At 40.9% G+C, this 27,373-nt stretch overlaps 1 protein-coding gene across 8 annotated transcripts in view; it reads right to left on the reverse strand.

The window, feature by feature from the left end:
* Window positions 1-41: 41 nt before the first annotated feature.
* Window positions 42-27,373, reverse strand: part of RARB (retinoic acid receptor beta) — a 646,418-nt gene continuing 619,086 nt past the window's right edge. For all 8 annotated transcript variants that reach the window (XM_075827191.1, XM_075827194.1, XM_075827189.1 and 5 more), the window contains 3 exons: window positions 6,896-7,100; window positions 4,159-4,317; window positions 42-1,660 (listed from right to left, as the gene is read on the reverse strand). In XM_075827191.1, coding sequence (XP_075683306.1) covers window positions 1,473-1,660; window positions 4,159-4,317; window positions 6,896-7,100 — 552 coding nt within the window. In that variant the 3' untranslated portion in view covers window positions 42-1,472. The remainder of the gene's footprint in view (window positions 1,661-4,158; window positions 4,318-6,895; window positions 7,101-27,373) is intronic.

Genomic DNA, 27,373 nt, shown 5'->3' on the forward strand with positions numbered 1-27,373 from the left:
TCTGTGTTGTCTTCTATTAAGAGTAAAGATTACTTGGAAAGTTTTAAAATAAATATATTTTATTCTTTGCCAGGAGACTCCATGGAAAAAAGGTAAACAGTATATGAACATAGAAAGCATTGTTAAACAATCTCAATGTACAAACCGAGCCAGTGAAGAATACATCACAGACTTGCTAAAATATCCCCCAAAATTTCTACTAGTGCTTTAAATGAGACCTATAAACACCTTTCAATGTGTTCTCGCCTACTGTGGCATCACGGTCACTGTGATCCAAACAGATTCAAACCATGAAATGGGCGGCCTTGAAGTGCGGGGGCTGAGGCAATTACTATATTGTGCCAGTTCAATGGGAGCGCCACAGTAGTTACGTGTTACATCTCTCGTCTGTACATGGTAACACCTTACAACTCGTTATGTAGAGTATTCTACCAGATTAATTATACCATAGTTGTAGTATATAAACAGCTGAGAAAACCTGCAGCTGCCGCTAGTGTTAAAGAATAGCAGCTCCTAGCAGGCTCTGCCGTCCTCGTGTAGCCCAAATGGTCCTTCAGCCGGACTCTCAGAACTTCACACTTCAGAGTCGTAGTGAGTTGAGGAGTGGTGCACAGGAGAGATGTATTCTGGGAAATATATGGGGAGCCTTTTATACAATACCCACTCATAAGTAGTGAACCACACACAAACATTTCTCTAATGGCTTGTGAACAGGTAAACATGAAAAAAGGAAAACGACAAAAACATTGTAACACTGGAAAGTGCCTTTGAGGCTACAATTACTGCAGCTGTAAATATCATCCACCGAAACAATCACATCTGTTTGATCCACCTTCTTAAAGTGACATTGACAACTCTACAATAAAATGTCTTCTAACGGAACAGGCAGTTACTCAGATACAAAACTGGCTTCAGATAATGTAGTGAAAGTTCTTCCACAGCTTCCTCCGATAGAGGAGAGGAGGGAAATAAACGCAATGCAGTTGAGGGCATGTTCTGACCTATGTGACGGTCTATGTTCTTTACATAGACGCGTACAACAGTCCTTTTTTGTTTGTTTTTTACATTTTTTTTTTATTTTTTTTACCTTGTCTTGATCATTTCATGTATGCAAGACCAAAGGAAAGCACCGAACATCCAGCAGAAAGAACAGTAAATAGGTTATGTACAAAGTCTTCAATGATCATGCACTTTGATGATCGGAAGAGAAAATAGACGTAGCTTTATTTCTTGTTCTGTAAAGTGGCTGCTTTAGTGTGGGTTTCTTCTATTTGTAAGTGTCCAGCAAAGTTAAGAATGTAAACAGCAAGTATATAGGTTTATATAAATGGAAACCAGCTTGGTCTTTTCTTGCTGAGGGAACGGAACCCGTTTTAGGTTCTGCAAATTCAGCAATGGGGGTTGTTAAAGATGCTCCTTGCTTGTCATCCCTGTGCATATTGTGTTGGGAATGTCTGATGGAGAGTCAGGCCTTATTGCACCTGCGCACATTTGCTGACCCGTTCCTCATCTGGATTGGTTGAGATGCTGCGACTGTGCACTGGTGCATTCTCACTTGGACTGGATGCCTCGTGGCCTTCTGAGTTCTCCAGCATTTCCTGAATGAGGGGCGGCATTGATCCGGGTATTTCCAGCTTTAATGTGATAACACGTTCTGCACCTAAATGTATAGGACGCAAATAAGAAATGAAAATGCAGCTTTGGAGTAGAGACATTATTTACGCTATAAGCTTTTTGGCAGAAATTAATGCAACTTGGTGGACTTCTAAAATGTCGCAGGCAACAGGATCATTGATCCTTTACAGTGTGTAGTGTTATTCGCAAATCTACAAATCACGTCAAAATGTCTGAATGATTCATAAAGGATCACTATAAAGAGAAACTATTCCCTAACATGGAGCTCACTCGTATTAACTAAGGCAGTCTGTCAGATTTTGCTGTACCAAACATTGACACCGCTAGGTAGCTATCGCATAATGGATTAGAAACGTACCAGTGCTAAAGAGGTTACTGCTTACATCAATGGAATAAATTACGTTTCATTCTGTGCAAGTGTCCACCAACCCTTCCCCTATGCAGTTGATTGACCGCTAGACTTGTATGGCGATAAAGACAAGCAGAGCCGTCAGTCAACTGCATAGGGGAGGGGCTGGGGCGCTAGATGGTGGACACTTCCTGGTTCAGAATAAAACGTAATTTCTTACACTGATGCAAGCAGTAACCTCTTATACTGGTAAATACCTAATCCATTACCCATTTGGTAGTGTAAAATCACCTGATTGATTAGCTGCAAGGGAAACGATCACATGGAATAAGTGATCACTGATTTGGAAATCCAGCTATATTAGAATTCCGCTCCGTGACCGCTGCTCCCATAGTCATATATATTTCCTTTAACAGGTGCTGGCCACCAAAGACCAGTTTATTCAGTATATGGTTTATAGTAAATATATTTGTGTAAGATTTAATGGCTTATTATATATTCAAGAATATACTACTGTAAATTATAAAAATATAGCTCACCAAGGAGTACAGTGACCATATAAAAGCACAAGGTTGCCGGACAAGGGCATTTATACAGGTCACAGACCTGGGAGGTAACTTTTAATAGTCTTATAGTTTATTGTAGTGGATACATTATTCCATATATATAATACTCCAACTGCTGCAGAACAGCAGGGCAAATAAGTTGTGTAAAAGCACAAATCGTATCTGCCCAGTGCACCACAAGGAATTCTGGCCAAAAAAAGCGCACCAAATTGTGTTGCAGTTTTTCGGGCGCAATGTCCGCTGCGAAAAACTGCTCATAACCCCCCCCAAAAAAAATAATAATTTCATACTTGCGTAGTCATGGCGACGAGTACCTCTTCTGTCCTGTAGTCCAGCCTCCTGGGTTGACACTGCAGCTTATGTGACTACTGCAGCCTGTGATTGGCTGCAGCGGTCACATGGGATGAAACGTCATCCCAGGAGGCCAGCCTGGACGAAGAAACCCAGAATTTGGGTAAGTATAAGATTTTTTTCCCGAGTTGCGTTTTTTTGCGGCGGAATCGCTGCTTTTCAGCTCATTAATAATAGCAGATGTTGCATATTTGTTGTGGGTTTTACCTCCCCATTGAATTCAATGGGGAAAACCCACAAACAAATAAGCAGCGATTACGCAAATACAATTGGCATGCTGCGGCTTAAAAAAAAATGCACTGAAGGTCAATTTCTGAGCGTTTTTTCTGCAGCGTGTGGATGAGATTTCTTCAAATCGTGTGCACACGAGCGTGGTTTTCACGGTCCATGCATGGCCCAGGAGCCTAGAACGCAGAAAGAACGGGCAAGTCTTATTACGGCCGTGTTCTGCGGTCCAGGCTCATTGAAAATAATGGCCTGCGATTTGCGGGCGGCTGACAGGCCGCTGACGGCCGACCTGAAAATCATGGGCGTGCACATGGCTACTGTCGTGTGCATGAGGCCTTAGGGGGAGATTCCTGTCCACAATTGATGTGAGACGCCCTCATCCTTTTAAAAATTGCCTGCAGCATCTGAGGTGTGTGTGTATTATGTTATTCTCCAGCAGCTGCTCCGCAGAACAATATAATAGACACAGCAGTTGCTTTATTTATTTATTTTTTAAGGCTACATGCATATGTTGCGGAATTTAGTGCAGAAAAACCGCAGGTAATTCCGCAGGTAAAATCCACAACTAATACTGCGTTTTTAGGTGCGGTTTTTAAATTTTGATGGCGAAATAGGTCAGTTTTTATGTTGCGGATTCTGGTGCGTTTTTTTTATAAAGCTAGTCCGATGTGTTTCCCCTTGCGAATTGTAAGATAAACCGACATGCTGCGGTTTTTAAAATACGCACCACAGTTCAATTTAGAAAAAAAAATTGCAACGCGTAGATGAGATTTCTTGGAATCTCATTTACTTTGCTGGTATGGTATTATGCTGTGGATTTGCCGCACATAATACCTATCGTGTGCATTTGTGTAATCGTGTGCTAATGGTGGTCACTTCTTGTCACTCAATCGGTGATCGACGCAGTACAAGGCAACTTCCTGCAAAATCAGGTTCAACGTAATGTTTATACATATCGATTTAAAGACGTGTCAATGGAAAATGATACTTATATTTTTATTCTATGCAATGATATGAATATAATGTTACCTTTTGCACTAATGCTGCGAAGATCTGTGATCTTCATTAAAATCTTTGGAAACATATGTGGTTTGTTGGGTCTTCTCTTTCTGATATAAATTTTCAATGCTTCCAGTAATGGCTCCTGCAGCTTATCTACTTTAGCCGGCTCTTCCAGATCCTGACGGTCTATATAAGGAAAGGGAGAAAAAAAAACAAAAAACATATTTTTCATGCATAGTTTTTACGCTTCTTGCTGTGCCAGTCACATATAGGTAAACCACTAGATGGCAGCATACTGTAAGCCTCCAGATGTAAACCTCACCATCTGCTTCAATGAATTGTGTTGCATCAGGAGGGAGCTATATTTGGCCTGCTGACATCTGAGTGCCTTTCAGGTCTAATTCTTTACAAAAATATTGCTTGGATGCCTGTTACTACAGATACTCCTTCACTGCAACATGCACTTTTCTCCCCTGATGGAACTTATCTTTCTATATATTATATATAGGGTACTCAAGGTTGTTGTAAGAGCTTTAATACATTACGTGCAGCCAAGCACAAGTGGCACAGGGAACGAGCACTGATTGCCTCTCATTCTTGACTCAGAACACAGTCCTTGGATGAAATGTTGCAGTTTTTAACATGTGCTCGGTAGAAAATCTACAGGCCAACCCAGCCCCCGAATCAAGCCTAGCCTGTTTCATTCAGTGTTGCCTCTAAAGGGACTTTTACACCACCTGACGTGGGCCGTGTAAACTAGCGCCGATCAACGAGACAGCTCATTGATCGGCGCTCGTTTGCTCCCGTCACAAGGCGCTAGTATGGGGACGAGCGATTGTTACTCTGATCGCGCGTCCCCATACATTTCTATCATGTCGGCAGCACGTCTACCTGTTTACATATGGAAATGTGCTGCCGACGACGATAATATGTTTACACAGGGCAATTGTCGGGAACGCCCGATAATTCGCTGGTGTACAAAGGCCTTAAGCCTTTGTAGCAAGTGAATGGGCAGTTAGAGATTTGGGCACTGTTCCTTTCACTGATCCAAAACAGCAGTAGCAAATAAATATTTCTGTATACTGTCAAATAATTTGCCATAATTAGTTAGGGTACTTAATGGGCTTATGGTAACATCCTTGTGGTTCAGGACAGTGAAGGGGTTAAATTGGTTGTTTCATGAAGATAACCATGTGTAAATTCCCTATTAGGGCATGTGGACAGCAGAGAGGGAGGTCCCTGCTCTTAAAGAGGATCTGTCACCAGTTTATTAATTCCCTATCTCCTAATTAATCTAATAGGCGCTTTGATGCTGATAACTACAGTGTGATTTGTTTAAAAAAAAAAAATATTATTTGCAAAGTTATGAGCATTTTTCTAAATATGCTAATGTGGCTCTAATAGCCAAATAGGAGGTGACTCTTTCTTTTCCCTCTGGGCGGTGTAATGTTTTCTGTATGATGCTGTCCAATCAGCATACAGCTTTTCCCTCTTCCCTGCCCAGCAACACAGCCTGATCATATAGTATACAGCTTCCATTTGCGACTGTGTATTCAACTGGTGATATCTCCGGTTGTTTCCCAGCTAGAACTGCGATCCTGGTGTCATATGAAAGATCAGGATCTCCTCTTTCATATGCCACCAGAAGCCCTGTTTTCTAGGTGGTCCACAGCCCGAGATATGGCTATCTGAAGTGATCCCCCTTCCCTCTAGAATGTCTCTCACACTGTGGTAAGCAGCTTCATGCTGATTGGACAGCATCAGAGGCTGTGAGGTAGTTCCACCTCAGGAGAATCGCTGCGGTTTCCTCCCACTTGTCTAAAAAAGGCTCATTTACATAATTGGAAAAATGCTCAAATTTTAAAACAACAAACGTTTTGGGACACAATTTTCACTAGCATTATCAGTGTGACAGCGCCTATCAGATTAGCCTGGAGATAGGACATTACTAAACTAGTGTCAGATCTTCTTTAACGGGTGCTCCCGTTCTGACGGCCTCGAGCCATCCTTCTATTACAAGGGAGGCCATCATCTAACTAGCTGCCATGGTTTATTACATTTCCCCTGCAGCGGCCACTGCAGGGTAATTGCCTGACTGGCCGTGGCTTCCACCGATAAAATTAGCGGTATGCCGTTCATGCAGGGAGCAGGAACAATACTGATTCTTCAGTTTCCGGTTTCCTCTGTGCATTTCTCATAGAGATGAGTGCAGGGCGGGGATAGAAAGGACTGTGCAGCTGTAACTACAGCCACACATTGCTCTCTGATCAGGCAGTGTTTTATGTAAGCTCTGCCAGATCTAAAAGAGTAGAGCTGGGTGAGTTTGCGTGGGAGCAGACTTTCCCTGAGCGAGGAAGTTTCCAAGTTGTTAAAAAGAACAGTAGTTGTGTCCCCTTCACAGAGGCGACCCGGTCACCCATTGTGCAGGAAACTGCAGAACAGCCACATTCAAGTGTCTGCTGTAGTTCCCTGCACGGCTGGGAGCGCTGCTCTGAAGGAAAACTAAAAAGAGGACGCAGTGCTATATCAGCATTGCAGCTCCTTCATTCTCCGGATTGGTGGGGGTCACAGAGGTCCTAGCAATATACCATCACTTTATAAAATGCTAATAACCCTTTGAAAGGGTTGTAGAATATTTTTCTACCATAAACAGCTTGTCAGTGGGTTGTGTCTAAGCCCCATTTATGAAATCGCCTATGAATTGATTTGTATCAAATGAGACAACACAGCTCTTCTCATTCTATAATCCAAATGCAATACACACCTTCACAAATTAAGCAGATGGCGCTGAGCAAGCCAGTTTCTGTGTCATCCATGTCCAGGGGCAGGAGCTGGTTGGCAAATGTGAACACAAGGTCGGTGAGTGGACCAAACCCAGCGTTGTGCATCTGAGTCCGGTTGAGTGTAAGGCCATCTGAGAATGTCATTGTGTCCTGCTCCGGGGTAAATCTTGTGCAAATTCTAAGAATCTAAGAATGGACAAAGAAAATATAAAATATGAATAAATGCCAGCATAGCGCAGGAAGAAAACAAACAACAATGATCAATTTCTACAATCTTATTACACTGCTCATTGGAAGATAGCGATTCCACAACCACTGGTTGAACCAAGTAGAAAATAAAATGTAAGAAAGACTAAGTGGAAAGAAATTATAAGGTGAATATAACACATTTGCTTAATTTGCACTTGTTTGCAATATAAGTAGAGGCAATTTCCATTTATTCTTTAAACAGTCACAGAGTTGCATGATAAATCTTTAGTTGCCTGCAGCCACTACTAGGGGGAGCGAACGGCATTTGCATTTATACCGCTAGTCAGTGGCGTAACTACCGCTATAGCAGCCGTAGTAGTGGCTGCTACGGGGCCCGCCGGCACGGGCCCCCCCCCCCCATGGCCGGAGGCTCCGCTAGCAGCTGCTATGGCTGCTACAGCGTGACGCCACTGAAGGGGTTGTTCCTACAAAAGACATGCATCCCCCTATCCACAGGATAGGGGATACATGTGTGATCGCTGGGACGCCCAGCGATAAGGAGAACAGGGGACCAAAAGTCCCCCGAAAGTTCTCCATGACAAACCACGGACTTCCGAGGTCTGTCTGCAGCTCCATAGAAATGACTTGTGCACTGGTCGCGCTTGTGTGCATGCGTGACCAGCGCTCCTTTCATTTTTATTGAACTGTGCAGATGCCGGAAGTCCGAGGTTTGTCATGGAGAGCTTCGGGGGATTTTCGGTCCCCTGTTCTCCTTATCGCTGCCAGCGATCACACATGTATCCGCTATCCTGTGGATAGGGGATACATGTCTTTTGTAGGACAAACTATAGGCCGTTTTTTTTTGGGGGGGGGGCTATCTGCCGTTATCTACAGGGGGGGTCTGTATGGCGTTATCTACAGGGGGTCTGTATGGCGTTATCTACAGGGGGGTCTGTATGGTGTTATCTACAGGGGGGTTCTGTATGGTGTTATCTACAGGGGGACTGTATGGCGTTATCTACAGGGGGACTCTGTATGGCGTTATCTACAGGGGGTGTCTGTATGGCGTTATCTACAGGGGGGGCTGTATGGCGTTATCTACAGGGGGGTCTGTATGGTGTTATCTACAGGGGGACTCTGTATGGCGTTATCTACAGGGGGTGTCTGTATGGCGTTATCTACAGGGGGGGGCTGTATGGCGTTATCTACAGGGGGGCTGTATGGCGTTATCTACAGGGTGGATTTGGCGCTGTAAGACGATATCTACAGGGGGGCTGTATGGTGTTCTCTACCTGGGGATCTGTATGGCGTTATCTACAGGGGGGCTGTATGGCGTTATCTACAGGGGGGATTTGGGGCTGTAAGACGTTATCTACAGGGGGGCTGTATGGCGTTATCTACAGGGGGGATTTGGGGCTGTAAGGCGTTATCTACAGGGGGCTGTGTATGGCGCTATCTATAGGGGGGCGCTGTGTGGTGGAATCTATAGGGAGGCACTATCTACAAGGGGGGGTTGTGTAATACCCAGTGGAAGGGGGGCCCCAGTCAAAAGTTTGCTATGGGGCCCAGTCTTTCCTAGTTACGCCCCTGCCGCTAGTATTGAACTCAGTTGTAGCTGTACAATCTTTATGCAGTGAGCTCCCACTAGTGGTGGCTGCAAGTAAATGTTACGCCTATGTGAAGGGCAGCAGTTGAAGTCGTCCAGTACTGGACCACCTCTCACCATGGGCTGCCTCTATTGTAGATAAAGTGATATATGCAGTTGGTTTAAAGCATCATTGTCAGTGACTGTAAGGCCAAGTTCACACAGGGCAGTTTTAGATGCCTTTTTTAGCCAAAATAATGAATGGATCAAAAAAAGTCTTTGTTTTATACTTTACTTCTTTTTAGAATCCATATGCCATATGTATTCTTCAAGTTACAGTTAGAATGTGGATGACATGAAACACAATGAAGCTGAAGCTTATTTTTGAAAACTTATGAAAAAGAAAAACTGTCCTTAACAGGAATGTCTATTGCAATTAATTTCATTCATTAGATTTAAGTCTGTAGAAGAGAAATAATGAGTTTATATATATATTTTAATGTTGTAGTTCTTCATTTTTAATAACTTCCCTGGGGCGGCCATATTGGACACACACTTCCTACCTGTATTGTCCATATAGCAAGTGCAGCCTGGTGTGTATGCTTTATGGCAGCTGAAATTAATGAAACTCAACTGACAGAGAAACCTAAATCCATTACTACAATCTCCAGAAAGTGATGTACAGCCCGCTCCCTCAGAGAGCAGGGAGTGACGGCGGAGATGCATAGAGCCTTATCCGTTTATATAGTGTTGCTAGGCTTTCAGCAGTATAATAGAAATGTCTGTAAATCTCTCACCCTCTAATAATAATAATGAGATGACTCTTCTCATCTGTTCCAATCTATACAGCAAAGTGAGTAGCACAAAAGAGGACACGTCAGCCTATTATGTTTGTGCTCCAGTGGCAGTTGTCTTTTGTGGACGATACTGTACATTCCCTTTAAAGTAGAATACGGATTGTAACATTTCAGTTTAATTCAACATAAAAAGTTGAGAATCTTTGCAAGTACTTTGTTTTACTATGTGTTTGCATGTTTTGAATTATTTCATGTTGTTTTGCCATTCATTTACTTTTAAAGAGCATCTTTCACCATTTTATGATTTATAATCAATGAGTTTATAAAATATTCTCATGAGTACGTTTAACGGCGTTACTTTTTTAGTGTCCCCTTGAGCCATTTTCAGGAAGTTTTAATTAGTTGTGAATGAATCTAGGTCTCCTGCACATGGCCATATTCGGTATCCGTATCACAGGAGGCAGATGGTTGCTTAATGAATATTCATGAGCAGACATTTTGATTAAGATACAGATGATTTCCAAGGGATCACTATATACATTGTGAGGATAACACAACTGACATAGTGCAGAATATATCTATTATATTATTCTAAAATGACTTTTTCAAAAACATACAAAAACAGAATTAATGACATTAGAAACAGTCTGCTCCCGGGTGGAGAAGTTAATTGTTCATATTTATACGTGGTTGTGGGGTGTTGTTTTAACTATTCTATCGTCCTCTCCCCTCCATAGAAATGTACATATATATTTGGCCAAGTCTATCACACAGGTTATGTGGGGATCAGCAGTTATACTGGCCATAGACATAAGATAACAGTCCTATGTTTCATTCCGAACCAGGGCTATTGCCCTCTCCAGACACCTTTGATCACATTAAAAAAACACTATTTCCGGTTGGCCACTAGTAACGTCCTTCAGAATGCAGACTGTTTAGAAATATGTAAAGTGAAATGGAAATTTTCGGATAAATATATGCAGAGCGCTGAGCATTGAGGCTTATTGACACCTTTCCACCTACAATAACCTGATTGTGTCTCGGCGCACAACAACTGAGATCACGGATGTCCTTCCCTGTCTTCATTCATCAGGACTGATGGGGCTCTGATAAAAACAATAACACTGTGTACAAAGGGGGCGAACAAGAAGGTCATACTACTCAATAATGCAGCATCTTTAGCCACCAGCACAGCAAAAATAAGAAATGCCAAGGAGAGTCCACTCCATTTTAAAGAAATACAGATGTTATAGTCTAAATGTGGAGAAAATGAACAAAAATCCTGGAAAACATTACGACAATGGGGAATTTATAAGCCACCCTGAAAATAACATTTTATCGAAAATGTGAGGGAGATTTATAAAAAAAAAACAAAAAAAAACAATCCTATTCATGTCCAATTTGATTGTCCTCTATCAGCAATGTCTACCCTTTTACCTTGTATGCATTACTTTCACGCAGTATGTGGGCACCTCTTATATTTACCCGGCTTTCCCAAAACCACTGCTATGTTGGGCATTAAATCTAGCATGCAGATATGCAATTTTTAGACAAACATTGGCCGTCTGAATTCATTTGTAGTTTAGTGAAGCTCAATGCCTGTAAGGGTATGTTCACACGCAGAGTCAAAAAGCCTCAAAATACGGAGTTGTTTTCAAGAGAAAACAGCTCCAGATTTTCAGACGTTTTTTTGTGCCACTCGCGATTTTCGCAGCGTTTTTTTACAGCCGTTTTTGGAGCTTTTTTCAATAGAGTTTATGGAAAACAGCTCCAAAAACGTCCCAAGAAGTGTCCTGAACTTCTTTTTCGCGGCCGTTTTTTTATGCGTAAAAAAACGGTGCGAAAAAACGCTCCGTCGGAACAGAAGGCCGTGAAATCAATGGGCAGATGGTTTGGAAGCGTTCTGCTTCCGATTTTTCGGGTGCTTACGGCCCGAAAATCGGCCGTGTGAACATACCCTAAAAGTGGTACTAAAAACACCATTGCAACAGCGCTCTACAATCCAGAACCACCAAATGCATACACTATTTTGAATTGCATTACTGCTATGTATAATATTCTAACAAATGCGAGGTTCTTAGCGAACATTGTGTGAGCCTACCCGCCACGTCAAGATGACCACTTTTAAGTGGGACCATAACCTAGACAGACACCTTCCTTCTGGGTTAAAGCCACAGTATGCACTCAAGATAGGTAAGAATCAGCCTAACCCTAATTAATAACACCCTGGGGCAGAATGAAAGGAGTGCAAGGCCAAAAATGTACAACAAAACAAACATGGCCAGAACATCCTAACAAAATGACATAAATGTGCAGGTGCATGTATGCTGATTCTTACCTATGCCCAGTGGCCTTTATGCCCAGTGGCACAGCTATAGGGGTCGCAAGGGCCGCAGTTGCGACTGGGGGGCCTGCAGGGCCCCCGTTGCCACACAGCATTATACGGTATGGGACAGCTATGGAGGGCATTATACGGTATGGGACAGCTATAGGGGCATTATAGTGTATGGGGGGTTTATACTGTATAGGACACCTATAGGGGGCTTTATACTGTATGGGGGCATTATACTGTATGTGGCAGCTATGTGGGCATTATACAGTATGGGACATCTATGGAGGGCATTATACTGTATGGGACAGCTATGGTGGGCATTATACTGTATGGGACAGCAATGGGGGCATAATACTGTATGGGGGTGTTATACTGTATGTGGCAGCTATGGGGGCATTATACTGTATGGGGCATTACACTGTATGGGGCAGCTATAGGGGCATTATACTGTATGGGACAGCTATGGGGGGCATTCTACTGTAGGGGGCATTCTACTGTATAGGACAGCTATAGGGGGCATTATACTGTATGGGGGCATTATACTGTATGTGGCAGCTATGGGGGCATTATACTGTATGTGGCAGCTATGGGGGCATTATACTGTGGGGACAGCTATGGGGGGCATTATACTGTGTGGAGGCATCTATGGGGCATTATACTGTGTAGGCAGCAATGGGGGCATTATACTGTGTGTGGGCAGCTATGGGGGCATTATACTGTGGGGACAGCTATGGAGGGGCATTATACTGTGTGAGGGCATTATACTGTGTAGGGAGCAATGGGGGCATTATACTGTGTGTGGGCAGCTATGGGGGAGATTATACTGTGTGGGGGTAGCTATGGGGCATTATACTGTGGGGTCAGCTATGGGCAGAATTATACTGTGGAGGCATTCATGGGGTCTGTCGGGCAAGGCGGCTGGGCATAGGCGTGCGCAGGGGTCTGGTACTGTTAGGAAGGGATTAGGGGGGCCAAAGCTGAATTCTTGCACCAGGACCCATGAGTCTTTAGCTACGCCCCTGCCTATGCCAAGTTCATTCTGTGTTTTTTGTGGGATCCGGTAGGATGGAATAGCATAGTCTACTATACTATTCCATCCTGACAAATACCAGCCTGACGGAGGCCGTAAGGATACACTTTTGGCCTCCGTCACTCTGATTAAGCCCTATAGACACGTTTAGCGTGTACGTTGAGAGATTTCCAGACGTACACACTAAACATAGAGGAAAAATGCGATGTGAACAGAGCCTTATGTGTATAGCCAGCTTAACTGTCTTGTCAGTTTAGAACTAATCTAGAACCATTCCGATTGTGTGCTTTTGATCAGTGTTCTCTTCCATTTTCTACTGGTGGATTGGGTGGGTGGGCTTAGCCAATGGGGTGTGGTTTAATGTTCTTTGCAATTAGAGGTTCAAGATTTGTGTCATTTATGTAGCACTGACTACCATGTTGTATGTACAGTAATGCAACCTCAAACTTTACAAAAAGTATAACACTACAAAAGAAAAGGACACGATCAAGACACTTCACCAAAAGGACTTAAAGTTTTCCAGATAATACAAATTAATTGACATCTAGCTAAGAATTTTTAATCTATCTTCATTACTATAGGGGTTTCATGACACTAGTCAGTTCTATTTATTAATAGCGGTAAAAAAAGAATCGAGGACAAACAGAGAATTCCCAGTCCCACAGGTTATCTGCCTCCTCTAGCTGGAAAAACAAATAACTGGAGATAACATGACAATTTCACATTCACTGTACATCAGTCACAGGCCTGAATACCCATCAATATTAGCAACACAATTCATCAGCTTACCTTCTACATACAAATCTGCTTAAATGACTGTGTCAATTAAAAAAAAAAATCTAAAATATAAATTGGCCTATATAAAAGGGGAAAGAGATATAAACAACATTCAGAATTATTTTATATAACACAATATCTGCAAAACATTGGCACTGAATATACCCAAAATCGTGGGAGAGATATTGTATTACGTACAAATGTTCTGTCCATTATTAACCAAAGCACTTTATAGTACATATATATATATATGCTACGTAAAAGGTTGGGTAAACTTGTAAATACATTGCATTACCTACTTAACCCTCGTTAGCATATTTTGTTAGGATATTGGGCCAGCAAAGAAAGCTAGAAGATTTCTGGTTTGAAGCCCTCAAAATAGTTAATGCAGCTCTAAACTATAACACTCAAGATCATTACAAGATCAACATTAATAATCTTGTTATGTAGATTATTTATATATAAAAACTAAAATAGAGGCCAAAGATGGACATACCCTTTAAGGTCCAAGAGCTTTGGGTGTTTTAGGGACAGTATGACTTCTCTATTAAAAGTCACGTATGGGTATGTTACTCATGTGATACTTTTCTTATTCATTGTATTATGAAAAGTTATACGATATTTCAGTATACTTTCTGTATCAATTTTTACATGTTAGGCCCCATGCACAAGACCGTAGAATTCATCCATAATTACAGACCCATTAATTTCTATTGTCCATGGACACATTCCCGTATATTTATGGGAATGTGTCCGTGCCATAGAAAGGCTCCGCAAAAGATAGGACATGTCCTATTTTTTGCTTTTTACGGACTATGCTTCCATGCTTTATATGGAAGCATGGCCCGCAAATGCGCGTGACTTGCCGCGGCCAGTCTTAGCCGTAATCACGCCCGGACTACGGCTACGATCTAGATCTCTCTTTGTGGTCTAGCAGCCTTAATTGTTAACTTACAAGTTTACTTTCTGTGGTGAGGCTGCAGGGAAAATGCATGCGTACTGAAGGGTTCCCCCAATATATTACAGCTGATCATTAACATGACACCCTGTGATTTGCTTATCATCAGGGGACCCATCTAACTTAAAATGATTGTCCAAAGCAGAGGACACCTTTACATTCCCTTTGTTTCCTTACTATTTATTTTCTTACCATATCCCATAAATTGTTTCATCACCACACATTTTATTATATAGTGCATATACTGGTGTAAAGGTAAGTTTATATTGGCTCCACCCGTACTAGAATATACACTAGTGTGTTATAGGAGCTTTAACTAAGCCCCAGCCACCGAGTCTTGGATATACCTACATGTGTCTAAATACAAATGATTCAAAAATTTAGAATAAAATCTTAGGACGGCTTCTCCCTAAAACACACAGCGATGAATTATCCTGAACTTACTGTTCAGTTATTAACTATTATCCTGGCACAATTGACTGTAGAACTCTCTTTCCGCAATAATGAATAGTGGAAAATCAATTGCATTTTACACATTTCAGCACTAATAAAATTAGAAAATGTTATGCTTTAAGACAGCCACAATGGCTGTAAGGCAGCAATATAGGAAAGATGAACGGCTCCAGACTGAATGAGAATTGACCTCATTATTACATAGCAGAAATAGACATTTATGTTGTACGTCTTGTCATATGCAAGTCAAATGCTCCATATATCTGTAAAAATCCTTTTGTTGACAAGTAAAACATTTTCTTTTTTGTAAGAAGATGCCATTTTCCCATGCTAATTAAAAATAGCATATGGCATGTGATAGACGAGAAGCAATGTGGGGCCAGACCATCACAAGCCGTTTACTGTACAGCATTGTTTTTATACATAAAAAGGGCATTTATGAAAACCCGATCCGGCTGATGCTGACTTAAAAAGGAAAAATGACCTTTGCACCACGACCATTCCACATCTTCGAATAATATAGCAGAATTGTAAATGAAACATTAGCTGTGGGCAATATTACATATATTACATAGCTGGTATACGCCAAGCAGTAATTAGGGCATTTATCCTCACCTATGTACAGGTTTTTGGGTCTGAATATATATAAGCCTCCTATACATTTTTACAAACAAGGCATAAACTGTATGTCCGCTTTTGCTAGCCATTAAAGAGGATTTCCCATAAATCAACTTAAATCCGTAGCCAAAGTTTGATAAATATGTTGCTTTTACTTACAGAGATATTGTCATTTTTGTTGTGGTAAATTTTGAAAATGATGGTAACATATTGATAGAACATGTTGATATATAATAGTTAACCTTCAGTCTCCGAGATACTTAATGAAAAGTTACAACCACTATGGCTGCACTTCCTGCTGTCACTCTTCCAAAAATGGTGAACGCAATGCCGAAAAACGCTGAACTTCTGTAAATAAAGGAAACCTAATGACCACTTTGGCTATTGCTGTAACTTCTGATTTAATAATATATGTGACCATTTTTACATTTTGGGTAAAAAACCTCTTTACCATAAAAAATTTTCCTGACAGAATTTTGCCAATACTGGAATATCAACGAGCGGAACACCAGTATGGAATTTATAGTAGCATGTGCCAAATTCCTCAATATGATGGAAAGTAGTGGAAATCTTTAAGAAACCGTCACACCGCCTTTATTCTGACACTTACGGCTTATTTTAAAGTGTCAAAAAAAGTTTTGGGGGTTTGATAAATATAGTGATCAGTTTGACACTATTCTTTTAAAGAAAACTGCCATTATTGATTGATATTATGCCCACGTAAAACATTCAGATTTTAATCGAAACATTGTGAAAGCTTTTTTCTAATATAAAATCATGGTAAATCTTGTTCCTTTGCATTTCACTATATGCACTTCTCTTAGATGATTGTAAAGTAATTACTGTGATCATAACATTTACCACTAATGATAAAAGTATGAACTGGTCCAAAGTGTACAATACCATAACACCTCCAGATGAAGCGAGGGTGAAACGCGTATTCGGATGCAGTGATTTTTCCCGGACGGTATACCCGTTATTACACTTTTTTTATGTGCAATATCCTCTTTACATTGTACCATAATGTAAAGGGATGACTACCCCATATTGTAGAGGTTTTGTTTTGCACTTTGATATTATTAATAAATAAATAAATAGGTGTTCCTATGATACCATAAGTAAAATGATCGTTATTTTCCAAAAAATTAAGAATAATCATCATGTCTATAGCCAGCTTAACCTTAAACTCTCAACTCCCCAATATCACGTACTTGTATGTTTGGGGAAGCGGTATAATACTATAGTGGGCATGCAGGCACAGAAGCTTTGCACATGAGCCCAACCGTAGAAGATTTTCTGTGATGGACAGTCTCTCTGCCACGGAGGTAACTCCGATCCTGGCCATTTAACCCCTCTAGTACCATGATCATTAGCAAACGCAGTTCTATCAAAGGGAGGGGGGTTCCCCAACTACGATTGCCGCCACTACATTCCATTTGTTGGGGCTTGCAATAGCATACTGACAGACCAGGACTAACTGCCTGCACATGTACATGAACAGGCAGCAATATAATGTCCTATATAAGTCATATACACATGTCTATAAATTATACTAAATTAAACTGCACTATTTGTGTATATTTTTCAAAATAAGTCACTATCTATTTCATTACATTTCGGGTGCAGATACTTTTTGAAATGCCCAAATTTATCACGTCTATAGGTGAAAGACAAAATGTAGTACATAACAAGTGGGAGCTACTCAAAAGTCTAGATTTTCCTGGAAAAGCTTTTACATAGGTTATATTTATTTTATTATTTTCATGTAATTGACCAAAAAATATTATAATTATGGAACTTTGTCATATAAGACACGATCCGTCACAAAATGCTTCTGCCGGGTAGACTTCTTTTGCTCTGAACAATGGCATAGGAGGAGGAAGTTACTATGACATTATGGTACAATATAAAGAGGATATTACACATAAAAAGGTATAATAACACCTTGAAAAACACTGCATTCAAACACACACTTTTTGCTACAGGCAGATGGGGAAGTGCAGGTACAAGAAGAGCTTAATAAGTGTTTGGCTCTTATGGGGGCTTTCCTGTAAAGGGGACACTATTGCTGCCACTTTTAAAGGCACTATGACCGTCTCTTATGGGGGTGCACAGGCAGCCTTATGGGGGAACTGTGTCTGTCTCTTATGATAATACTGTAACCGTCTCTTTTGTGGCCAGTGTGTCAATTAAAAAAAGTCACAGCAATTCCAGTATATGCAATATACTTGTCCCTCATTTACATCCCCAAAATCTGGAAGGTAGATATTTGATGTTGGAAAAAATATATATTCATACGCTCTGCACAGTTCTGCCAGTCATCAGAATTCCGAGTAACATCCAAGGTGATTATATGCAAATGAACAGACACTTCACCACTAGCTGCTAGTCTGGTTCCATAAGAATCCTTTTATGCTTATGAGTGCTGTAGGTCACATCAGTTATGGTGATTGAAAAGCTTGCTGAGATTGCTATGTAAGAAAGATTATATGAAGCAGAGGTCAGTCATACAAGCACAGAGCCCACAACAAGCTAAGGGGGGAATATTTATTAGGATCAGACTCTGCGGCACTGTACATCTGGGGAGACACTACAAATAGGAGAAACACTTGTCTTTGCCGGAGATTAGTGCTGCATTAGGCACCGAGTTTGAACACACCCTATTTTAGAACGTTTGTCCCCCAACATGGTTCTAGGGTATTAGTCATAATTCCTATTTTCTTAAAAAGTAACCATAAGGGCTCATGATTTCATACAGAGGCATTCAGACGGATTCATACGGAGTCTGGCTGTGGCATGCTCCTTTGAATTACGAAGGTAGTCACTGTTTTTAGGGAATTATATCTATCATATAGTACCACACAGAGGCCCCTATATGCTGGCACACAACGGGCCTATGTAGTATCAAGCTATAGGGGCTCCATGCACTTGGATCTGCTGCTTACCCAGAATACACAAGCAGAGAACAGAGGACTAAATACAAGATATCCTACTAGGGCCTTTAGAAATCATAGAGGGGATACCCCCACCCAGCCTCCCTTCTATAACACAGCCCTTCATTTGAATGGCCGGCATGTAATGCTTCAATTCTCCTCTAGTGGCCGCTGCAGGAGAAATGTACAGGCAGATGCAGTTGCCCCAGCAACCACAGCTGATCATAAGTGGTTAGAAAAACTGAACCCACAGCCGGCTTCTATTTAAAAAGATTTTGTTTTAATGTTCTATATAGTTTAATATAAGTATCACTAAACAACCTGAGTATATGTAATTCTCTAAATTCTTAACACACTCCAAGCTGAATGTGTGTGATGTGACTTTAGAGCTGGGGATTTTAGGATACCTCTGTGTTGATCTATATATGTATCCTGGAAGACTGTATGTAACTTTGATTGGGTAAGTTAGAAAATGTAAGTATTGATCTCACTGGTAGCTATGAGCATCAAATATACATACATGTTCAAAAATGCTTGTTCATGCACTGCATGCTGGGACTTGTAGTAATATAGCACTAGAAGGGCAACTGCTCAACACTGCTGGAGCGTAATGTAATTACACTAAACAGCAATACTCCTTTATGAAGCAAATGGGAAACATCAGTCCGAGAAATAAGCTAATTACAGTATATATGTTAAAGTGAAGACTATTATATGTGATGTACTGTAACAGAACAGAAATCCAGACACACACACATAGTCCGGTAAAAAAGTAAGTGACACAATAGTTCAGAATTACAATTGCTCCATTATTATCTAATTACTAACTAAAATAGGTCATAAATGTTTAATCTCAAATTAAAACTCAAGAGTTGCGTGTGATGGGAAGATTACGGAGCTATAAGCAATGAACAGACGGTAATGTAAGTGTGGCAGGAAAGCAATTACAGGTAAATTAGGCAATGAACGACATTGTTCATAGGCTTTACATGGAAATAATCCTGAATTTGTATTAAAGGCACCGGCAAAAAGGAGGAGGAGGCCGAGGATATGGTTAAAAAAATGAAAGCTTCAAAATTACAAACCATATTGAATAAGACCGGCTATGAAGGAATAACATATTAAAGTGGAATACATAGTAAACTAGTCAATATATGTGTCAAGGGTTGAAGGATAAGGCTATTTTATTGTCGGCTTCTGGATAGAGTACTTTATATAGTGACCTTGTCGTTCTAGTTATGGCAGTTGAATCTGCTGAGTGTGATACTTCATCTCCTGTTGTCTTTGTGTTATGTTCTACAGTCAATGTGAATTGCAAACGCCACATTTATGAGATAGAGTGATGCGTATACACGATAAACACGCATTGACAATCATATATATTTATATATATCAAAAGATATTATAAAGAGCATTATTTGGAAGCAAATATAAGTGTAAGGCTTCGTTCACATCTGCGTCAGTGTGCTGTTCTGGCGTTCCGTCGGACCTTTCCGTCAGAATGGAACCCTGACTGAAATCACCATTGATTTCAATGGTGACAGATCCAATGCAAATGGTTTACGTTTGTCTCCGTTGTGCAAGGGGTGAAGCAATAGCGTAGTCGACAACGGTATTGGTTCCGTCAAAACGATGTAACCTTTGCAAAACGCAGACAAATGGAAACCATTTGCACCAGATCCGTCACGATTGAAACCAATGGTGATGCAAATGGAAACCTACTGTTTCCGTTTGTTTCAGTCAGGGTTCCGTTCTGACAAAAAGCTCAGATGGAACGCCAGAACGGAACCCTGACGCAGATGTGAAAGAAGCCTAATAGTAGCAAATTCCCTCTTTAAATGGTTACTAACTTTTCAAGAAACTTTGCATAATTCAATAGTATAAGAGATGACACTTTGTAGAGAAAAAAAAATGTCTCTATCTCCACTTATCAGGCTCCCCCCTTCCTAACTGTTCACTCACTTTGAATTTATTGCTTTTTCCGTCTCCTCAAGACGGACTCTCAGCTCACTGAGGGATCAGGTTTCAGCTGCCCATAGAAGTCTATGGAGAGGGGAGAGGGAGAATTAGAGATAAAGTCTGCAGATGGGAAAACTGCTAAAAATTGCAGGAAAAAAAAGTAATATCATGGCCAGAAATGGTGTTATTCTTTTTGTACATACATAAGACAGCTTACTTTGAAAAGTGATCTAAGAGTTTAGGAAAGCTTTAAGTGATACAGTTCCATGGGTTATACGCACATATTTATCAAATCTTATCTACATGCAAATCTACAGGAACTAAAAAAGGTATCTGTGCCATGTACATGATGTAAAGTGGTGATACTGTATATAGATCACTGCCTGAAATGGGGTGTTATAAATTAGCCCATTTTTTTTTTGTCTAAGTATGTCACCTGAAGTTTGCGTAAGCATATTCTTTTATATCCAGATTTCCGATTATTTTAGATTTGAGGATTTCAATGTAAAAATTCTGAAAAAAAAAATTGTGAGGGTTGCGTCGCTGTCCAGGTGCTTCTGGACCCAGCCATATATATACAGGTGTAGGAAAAAAAACAGTACACCTTACAGTCATTTTTATTTATCAGGGGCTTTAAATGACAAACAAACATATAACCCCTGGATTTCAATATGAAGTAATTTTTTTTTACAAAAAGTATACAACCGACGAAAGAGCAGCTGATGCCAGTGTTGTTAATACATCAATTAATATACTGAATTTTCGTAATGTAGATATGGTACAAGCCAAGTTAAATAAAATAAATGTACACAAGGCTCCGGGACCAGATGGGTTACACCAAAGAGTTCTTAAAGAGCTTAGTTCAGTTATTTCTGTCCCCTCTTGATAATATTTAGAGATTCTCTAGTGACTGGTATAGTGCAAAGGAACTGGCGCAGGGCAAATGTAGTGCCTATTTTCAAAAAGGGCTCTAGGTCTTCCCCGGGTAATTATAGACCAGTTAGCTTAACATTTATCGTGGGAAAAATGTTTGGGGGGCTATTGAGGGACTGTATACAGGAGTATGTGACAAAAAATAGTATTATAAGTGACAGCCAGCACGGTTTTACTAGGGACAGAAGTTGTCGAACCAACCTGATTTTGTTTTTATGAAGAGGTGAGCAGAAGCCTAGACAGAGGGGCCACTGTGGATATAGTGTTTTTGGACTTTGCAAAGGCATTTGAAACTGTCCCTCAAATAAAACAAATAATGGGTAAATTAAGGACTACAGGTTTAGAAAGTATAGTTTGTATTTGGATTTAAAATTGGCTCCTCAAGGACCGTTTCCAGAGAGTTGTGGTCAATAAATCCTATTCTGAATTGTCACCGATACTAAGTGGTGCACTCCAGGGTTCAGTGCTGGGACCACTATTATTCAACATATTTATTAATGATATAGAGGATGGGATTAAAAGCACTATTTCTATTTTGCAGATGACACCAAGCTATGTAGTATTGTTCATATTGTTCATTGTCTATAGAAGATGTTTGTAAATTACATGCTGATTTGGACACACTAAGTGTTTGGGTGTCCACTTGGCAAATGAGGTATAGTGTAGATAAATGTAAAGTTATGCATCTGGGTACCAACAACCTGCATGCATCATATGTCCTAGGGGGAGCTATACTGGGAGAGTCACTTGTTGAGCAGGATCTGGGTGTACTTGTAGATCATAGACTAAATAACAGCATGCAATGTCAGTCAGCTGCTTCTAAGGCCAGCAAGATATTGTCGTGTATTAAAAGAGGCATGGACTCGTGGTACAGGGATATAATATTAGCACTTTACAAAGCATTAGTGCGGCCACATCTAGAATATGCAGTTCAGTTCTGGGATCCAGTTCATAGAAAGGATGCCCTGAAGTTGGTAAAAATACAAAGAAGAACAACTAAGGGGCATGGAGAATCTAAGTTATGAGGAAAGATTAAAAGAATAAAACCTATTTAGCCTTGAAAAGAGATGACTAAGGGGGGACATGATTAATTTATATAAATATATTAATGGCACATACAAAAAATATGGTGAAATCCTGTTCCATGTAAAACCCCCTCACAAAACAAGGGGGCACTCCCTCTGTGTGGAAAAAAAAGGTTCAATCTGCAGAGGTGACAAGTCTTCTTAACTGGGAGAACTGTGAATCTATGGAATAGTCTATTGCAGGAGCCGTCACAGCAGGGACAGTAGATGGCTTTAAAAAAGGCTTAGATAATTTCCTAGAAAAAAAATATCAGCTCCTAAGTCGAAGTTCTATGTCAAAGCGTAAAATTTTTGTTCGATCCCTTCCCTTTTTCCCATCCCTTGGTTGAACTTGATGGACACATGTCTTTTTTTCAACCATACTAACTATTTAACATTCAAACACCAGGTTGGAAAAAATAAGTACACCTTCTACTTACAGAATCATTAAAAGGGGTACTCCAGCCTACAGAATTGTTCACCTATCCACTGGACAGGTGATAAATTCTAGATAGGTGAGGGTCAGACCACTGGGCAGTGGCTATAAGGAGTTTTAATGGAGCGAAGGCCGGGCATCCACAGTGCCACTTCTTAAATAAAGACATAAAATTGAAGGAGTGTGTTTTTTTTTCTTCATGATTTGTAATAAAAATATGTCTTACTTTGTATTAACACTCAATGCGAGGCTTTCTTCTTAAAGGTTTTTCCCCTCTATTTAAGTGAGTTTTCTACTGTTCATTGACCTAGAATACCTGATAATCTGATAACTATTGTTCCCTTGGACACCAGATAAAATGATTTTTAATGTGTGGTAAAAAAAAAAAAAAAAAGGAGACAAAAAATAGACCAAAAAAAAAAGATGGAAATCTGAAAAACATGGGAGCTATTATCTATTTATGGAAAAGCACAGAAATATCTCTAGTTTTAGCCGGTCAACCTCATTTTAAAGCATTAATTATTCCCTTGTTAACATTACAGTAAGAACAATTCTAAATCTATTCCCACCAATCCACCTCAAACATACAATTTACAATTCTAAAAATGTACACCAACAGTGTAAAAATCAGTTTCTGATATACCGTGTCTCCTGTGGATTTTTGAAAAAAATACAAGGATTTGAGGAGCAGGATGGTGGGATAAGAGTCCCTTCATGGTGGGATTTATCAGGAACTTACGAAGAAGAAGACTCAAGAAGGGAAAGTTCTTGTAATGATGGGGGTAGGGAAACAGACAAGTGAGCCCTAATCTACCCGCCACTCAGTCCCTGCCTACTTGCAACGACCAGCCCTAGGCGACGGGGTACAACTGGGCGACGGTCCCTACACTCAATAAGTGCACGACAGACAAACAGACAAGGGAACACAGAACCTAAGGGAAACGGGGTAGTTGCCCACGGCAACACCGTGAGCAACAAGAGTAGTAAACGAGCCGAGTCAAACCAGGAGAGTACGAGGTGCCAAACGCAAAGCAGGAGAGTAGTGAACAAGCCGAGTCAAACCAGGAGAGCACGAGGTACCAAACGCAGAGCAGGAGAGTAGTCAGCAAGCCAGGGTAAATACGAAGCAGGGACAAATAGTACAAGAAGCTGCAGCAGGGCCAGGAAACCAACAGAGAAGAATCACAAGCAAGGAGGAACAGGAAAGGCAGGTATAAATAGGCAGAGGGCGGGAGCTAGCTCCGTCTGGCCAGGCTGCGATAGGCTCTCCCACTCCTAAGCCTGCCATCCTGAGTGGTGGAAGATGGAGTCAGTCTCACAGACCTAGAAGCAGGTGCAGACTGATTACCTATGGGCGTTGATAAAGAAGCTGTGCATGGCAGATCCTTTACAGTTCTAAAACTGTAGCATGCTTATGGTTCTTGTGTTTCTAACAGTCTATGAGCCATATTTGTCAATATTCACCGACTGCTTTTACTATGTCAAAGTGTAGCTGAATAAGAGTAAAGGAACCTATAGCCATTGAAGCTATACCTCCCAACATCTCATATCCTTGTACTCATAATGTCATTAGTACTACCTCAGAAAAGGGAGGCGTCTTAGGCAGACTACACTTCTAGTGAAGATTAGTTATTAAGGGAGGAGGGGGGCATTTTTAGTATAGAGGTACAAAAGAATTTGGGCTTAAAATAAGGACAGTCCCTCCAAAAGAGGAACAACTTGGGAGGTATGATGAAACCATCAGAATGTTGTGATAATATTTTAACTATGAATTATTTTGAGGGTGCAGGACTGCATCTAATACACACAGTTATAAAATAACATTGGTTGAGTATAAGCAGGAAGGTAAACATTAAGAGTTAAATAATGGGTGGTGCAAGCAGTGGCGTAACCACCATAGAAGCAGGACACACGACTGCTATGGGGCTTATGGTGGAAGGGGACCCGGTACTGACCATCACACTGTCATAATGGCTACCTGGCAGGGTTCTCCGTGGGGCCATTCTGAATTCTGGGTGCCGGGATCTCAAAATCAAGTAAGACTCCTCTCATAGTAATGCAGAAAGACTGTGTTGCTTTTGTGCACGTCTAAGTACGTCTAAGTATGCTCCATTATTTCACTGTAGAGTGAATTAACATAAAGTGAAAATCATGAAAATCTAAAAGTTTCCTAGAACTTGTTTGCAGTACTTTTCCTTGCATGGCTAAGGACATCTTTGTAATGGTAGAGGTACAACACCTAACCAGGCGTCACCACTGAAAAGCCTTATGACAAGGGACAAAATATGCTGGCTCGAAAAAATGATCACAGCTACTCCTTGATATGAAGGCAAAGAGTCTGGCATTTCTTCATTAGAGCCATGTGGCCACTGAGGGGTGGGATGGTAAGCACCATTTGCTGTATTCCCATGGCAAGCACAAGAATGGTGGCGCAGGAGAGAATCAGCAGATCAGTCACACATTCCAGCTGGCCTGACCATGCAAAGCTCTCCCTTTCTGCCCTAACAAAACTCTTCATTTTTCATCACGAGTGTGGCGCTCCCTTCACAAGAAAGGCCCAACAAAGAAGAGGCACAGAGATCTGTGAGATCTTGTTAGCCACTGCGAGGAAATCAAACACTGGATGTCAGACAGAGCAGACTGAAAGAAGATGACAGTGAGGTCAATAAATCATAGGGGGTCACTCAAAGGTGTGGGCCCACTTAGAAAAATACATTTCAGTCACAATAATATGAAAGCATTCAGCCATGTAACAGCTTCAAATCTACGCCCCGTGGCTTTTGAATTTTAGCCCTGGGAAACTAGAGCCAAGCGCCACCAAATATACATATATACGTATACATTAGAGAGCGAGGGTAAAATGCTGTGCTGATTCCCAGGGTACACTCATCTCATATTTAGAACACACTTTTCAATAACCAATTCACTAAGTTAAATCTGTTATTATAATCACCTTTTTAGCTGAAATTTCTATTAATCTACAAATGATTGTTAATAAAAAAATAAAAAAATACCTCTATTGTCTTGCACTGCTCGTAGCGTATGCGGCCCTGAAAAGTGTTTAACATTGACTCCCACTGCCAGCATTTATCTATGTTCCAGCAGTGAGATAATATTATTGAGGCAGAAATACTTCATTTACAGGGATGCTTTTATGCCGGTGATCATTTAAATGGCAGCTACATATTTCTCAGCACAGAACTACGAACTATAGTCAATGTTAAATGTAGACGTTCTGTGAAAAATCACACCATGGCCAAAGCCTTGGAACCATTATCTACTAACTGATGATGGCTCAGGTCCATTCTCATTTTAAAGTCACACTTTTCCTACAGGAACGAGATACCCAAGTACTATAGTTTTATCATAACCTCAAGTACATGAAATATCTGTTGACAGCTGGGAGATATAATAAAAAGTACTTTTAACCTAAATACTTGCTGGAAGGGTTGTCATAATGACAACTGGTGCTATGCTTTATCTTCACCTGTCTATGTCCACTTTTCCCGAGATATTCCTCAAGTATCACATGAAATTTATGTACTGCAGCTTAACGCCAATTGCAAACTACACATGTAAAAAGAACTGTGTGATTGAGCTCTAGGCATGGAAAAAATGAGAGAAGGTTGATCAGTGTCTGACTGGGGTTCCTTGGGATAACCAGATGGAATGATCATGGTCGTCCACCCTCGATCAATACAGAACATGTTCACATCCACTTATTGTATGGTAAACTTTGTTATCACTGCACACACAGGACATATCAATACAACTCCAACATCAGCTCCAAAAAGGAATGTCTTCTGCTGGATCTTTGGGGCCCATATTGTGTCAGTACACGAGCCTACCAGAGGATTCCGTGGGCCCAGGCATACCAGAGGGTACTAGAGAAATGTAACTGACTTGGACAGGATGCTGAAAACAGTGCTGCATGCAAGCCCTTCTGGGCTGTTTCCACCCACATCAGTCCCAGCCCGGGCAACAGTGTCTGACCTGCAATGCCTACTAGAAGATGGCATGCCCCATCAACTGCACCTGTCTCCTCTGGAAGTTTGGCAGGTAGGTGACTCTTCATCTGGTAGGCAATGCAGACAGCTTCTCAGTTGGCCATTGTAGGAAACTATGAGAGAGTCGGGCATGGCAGGATGGAAACAGCCTCAAAGAGACTGCTATGCTGCAAAGTTGACAAGTCCTAATAAAGAACAATTGGTCCCAAAATCTCAACTGGCACTGCAGTTCAGTTCTTGTTTCTGTCCAATTGTTTAGGTTACTGGACTTTCAGTTAAGGATCTAGCAGATGATACTAACATTAAAAAAGTCTAAACATAATAACCCCCAAACACATGCGATAACATATTGTCTCTCAATTCATTTGTGAGATACTCAAAATCAGCA

This window comes from Rhinoderma darwinii, chromosome 5 (genome assembly GCF_050947455.1).
Source record: "Rhinoderma darwinii isolate aRhiDar2 chromosome 5, aRhiDar2.hap1, whole genome shotgun sequence".
Taxonomy (NCBI): domain Eukaryota; kingdom Metazoa; phylum Chordata; class Amphibia; order Anura; family Rhinodermatidae; genus Rhinoderma; species Rhinoderma darwinii.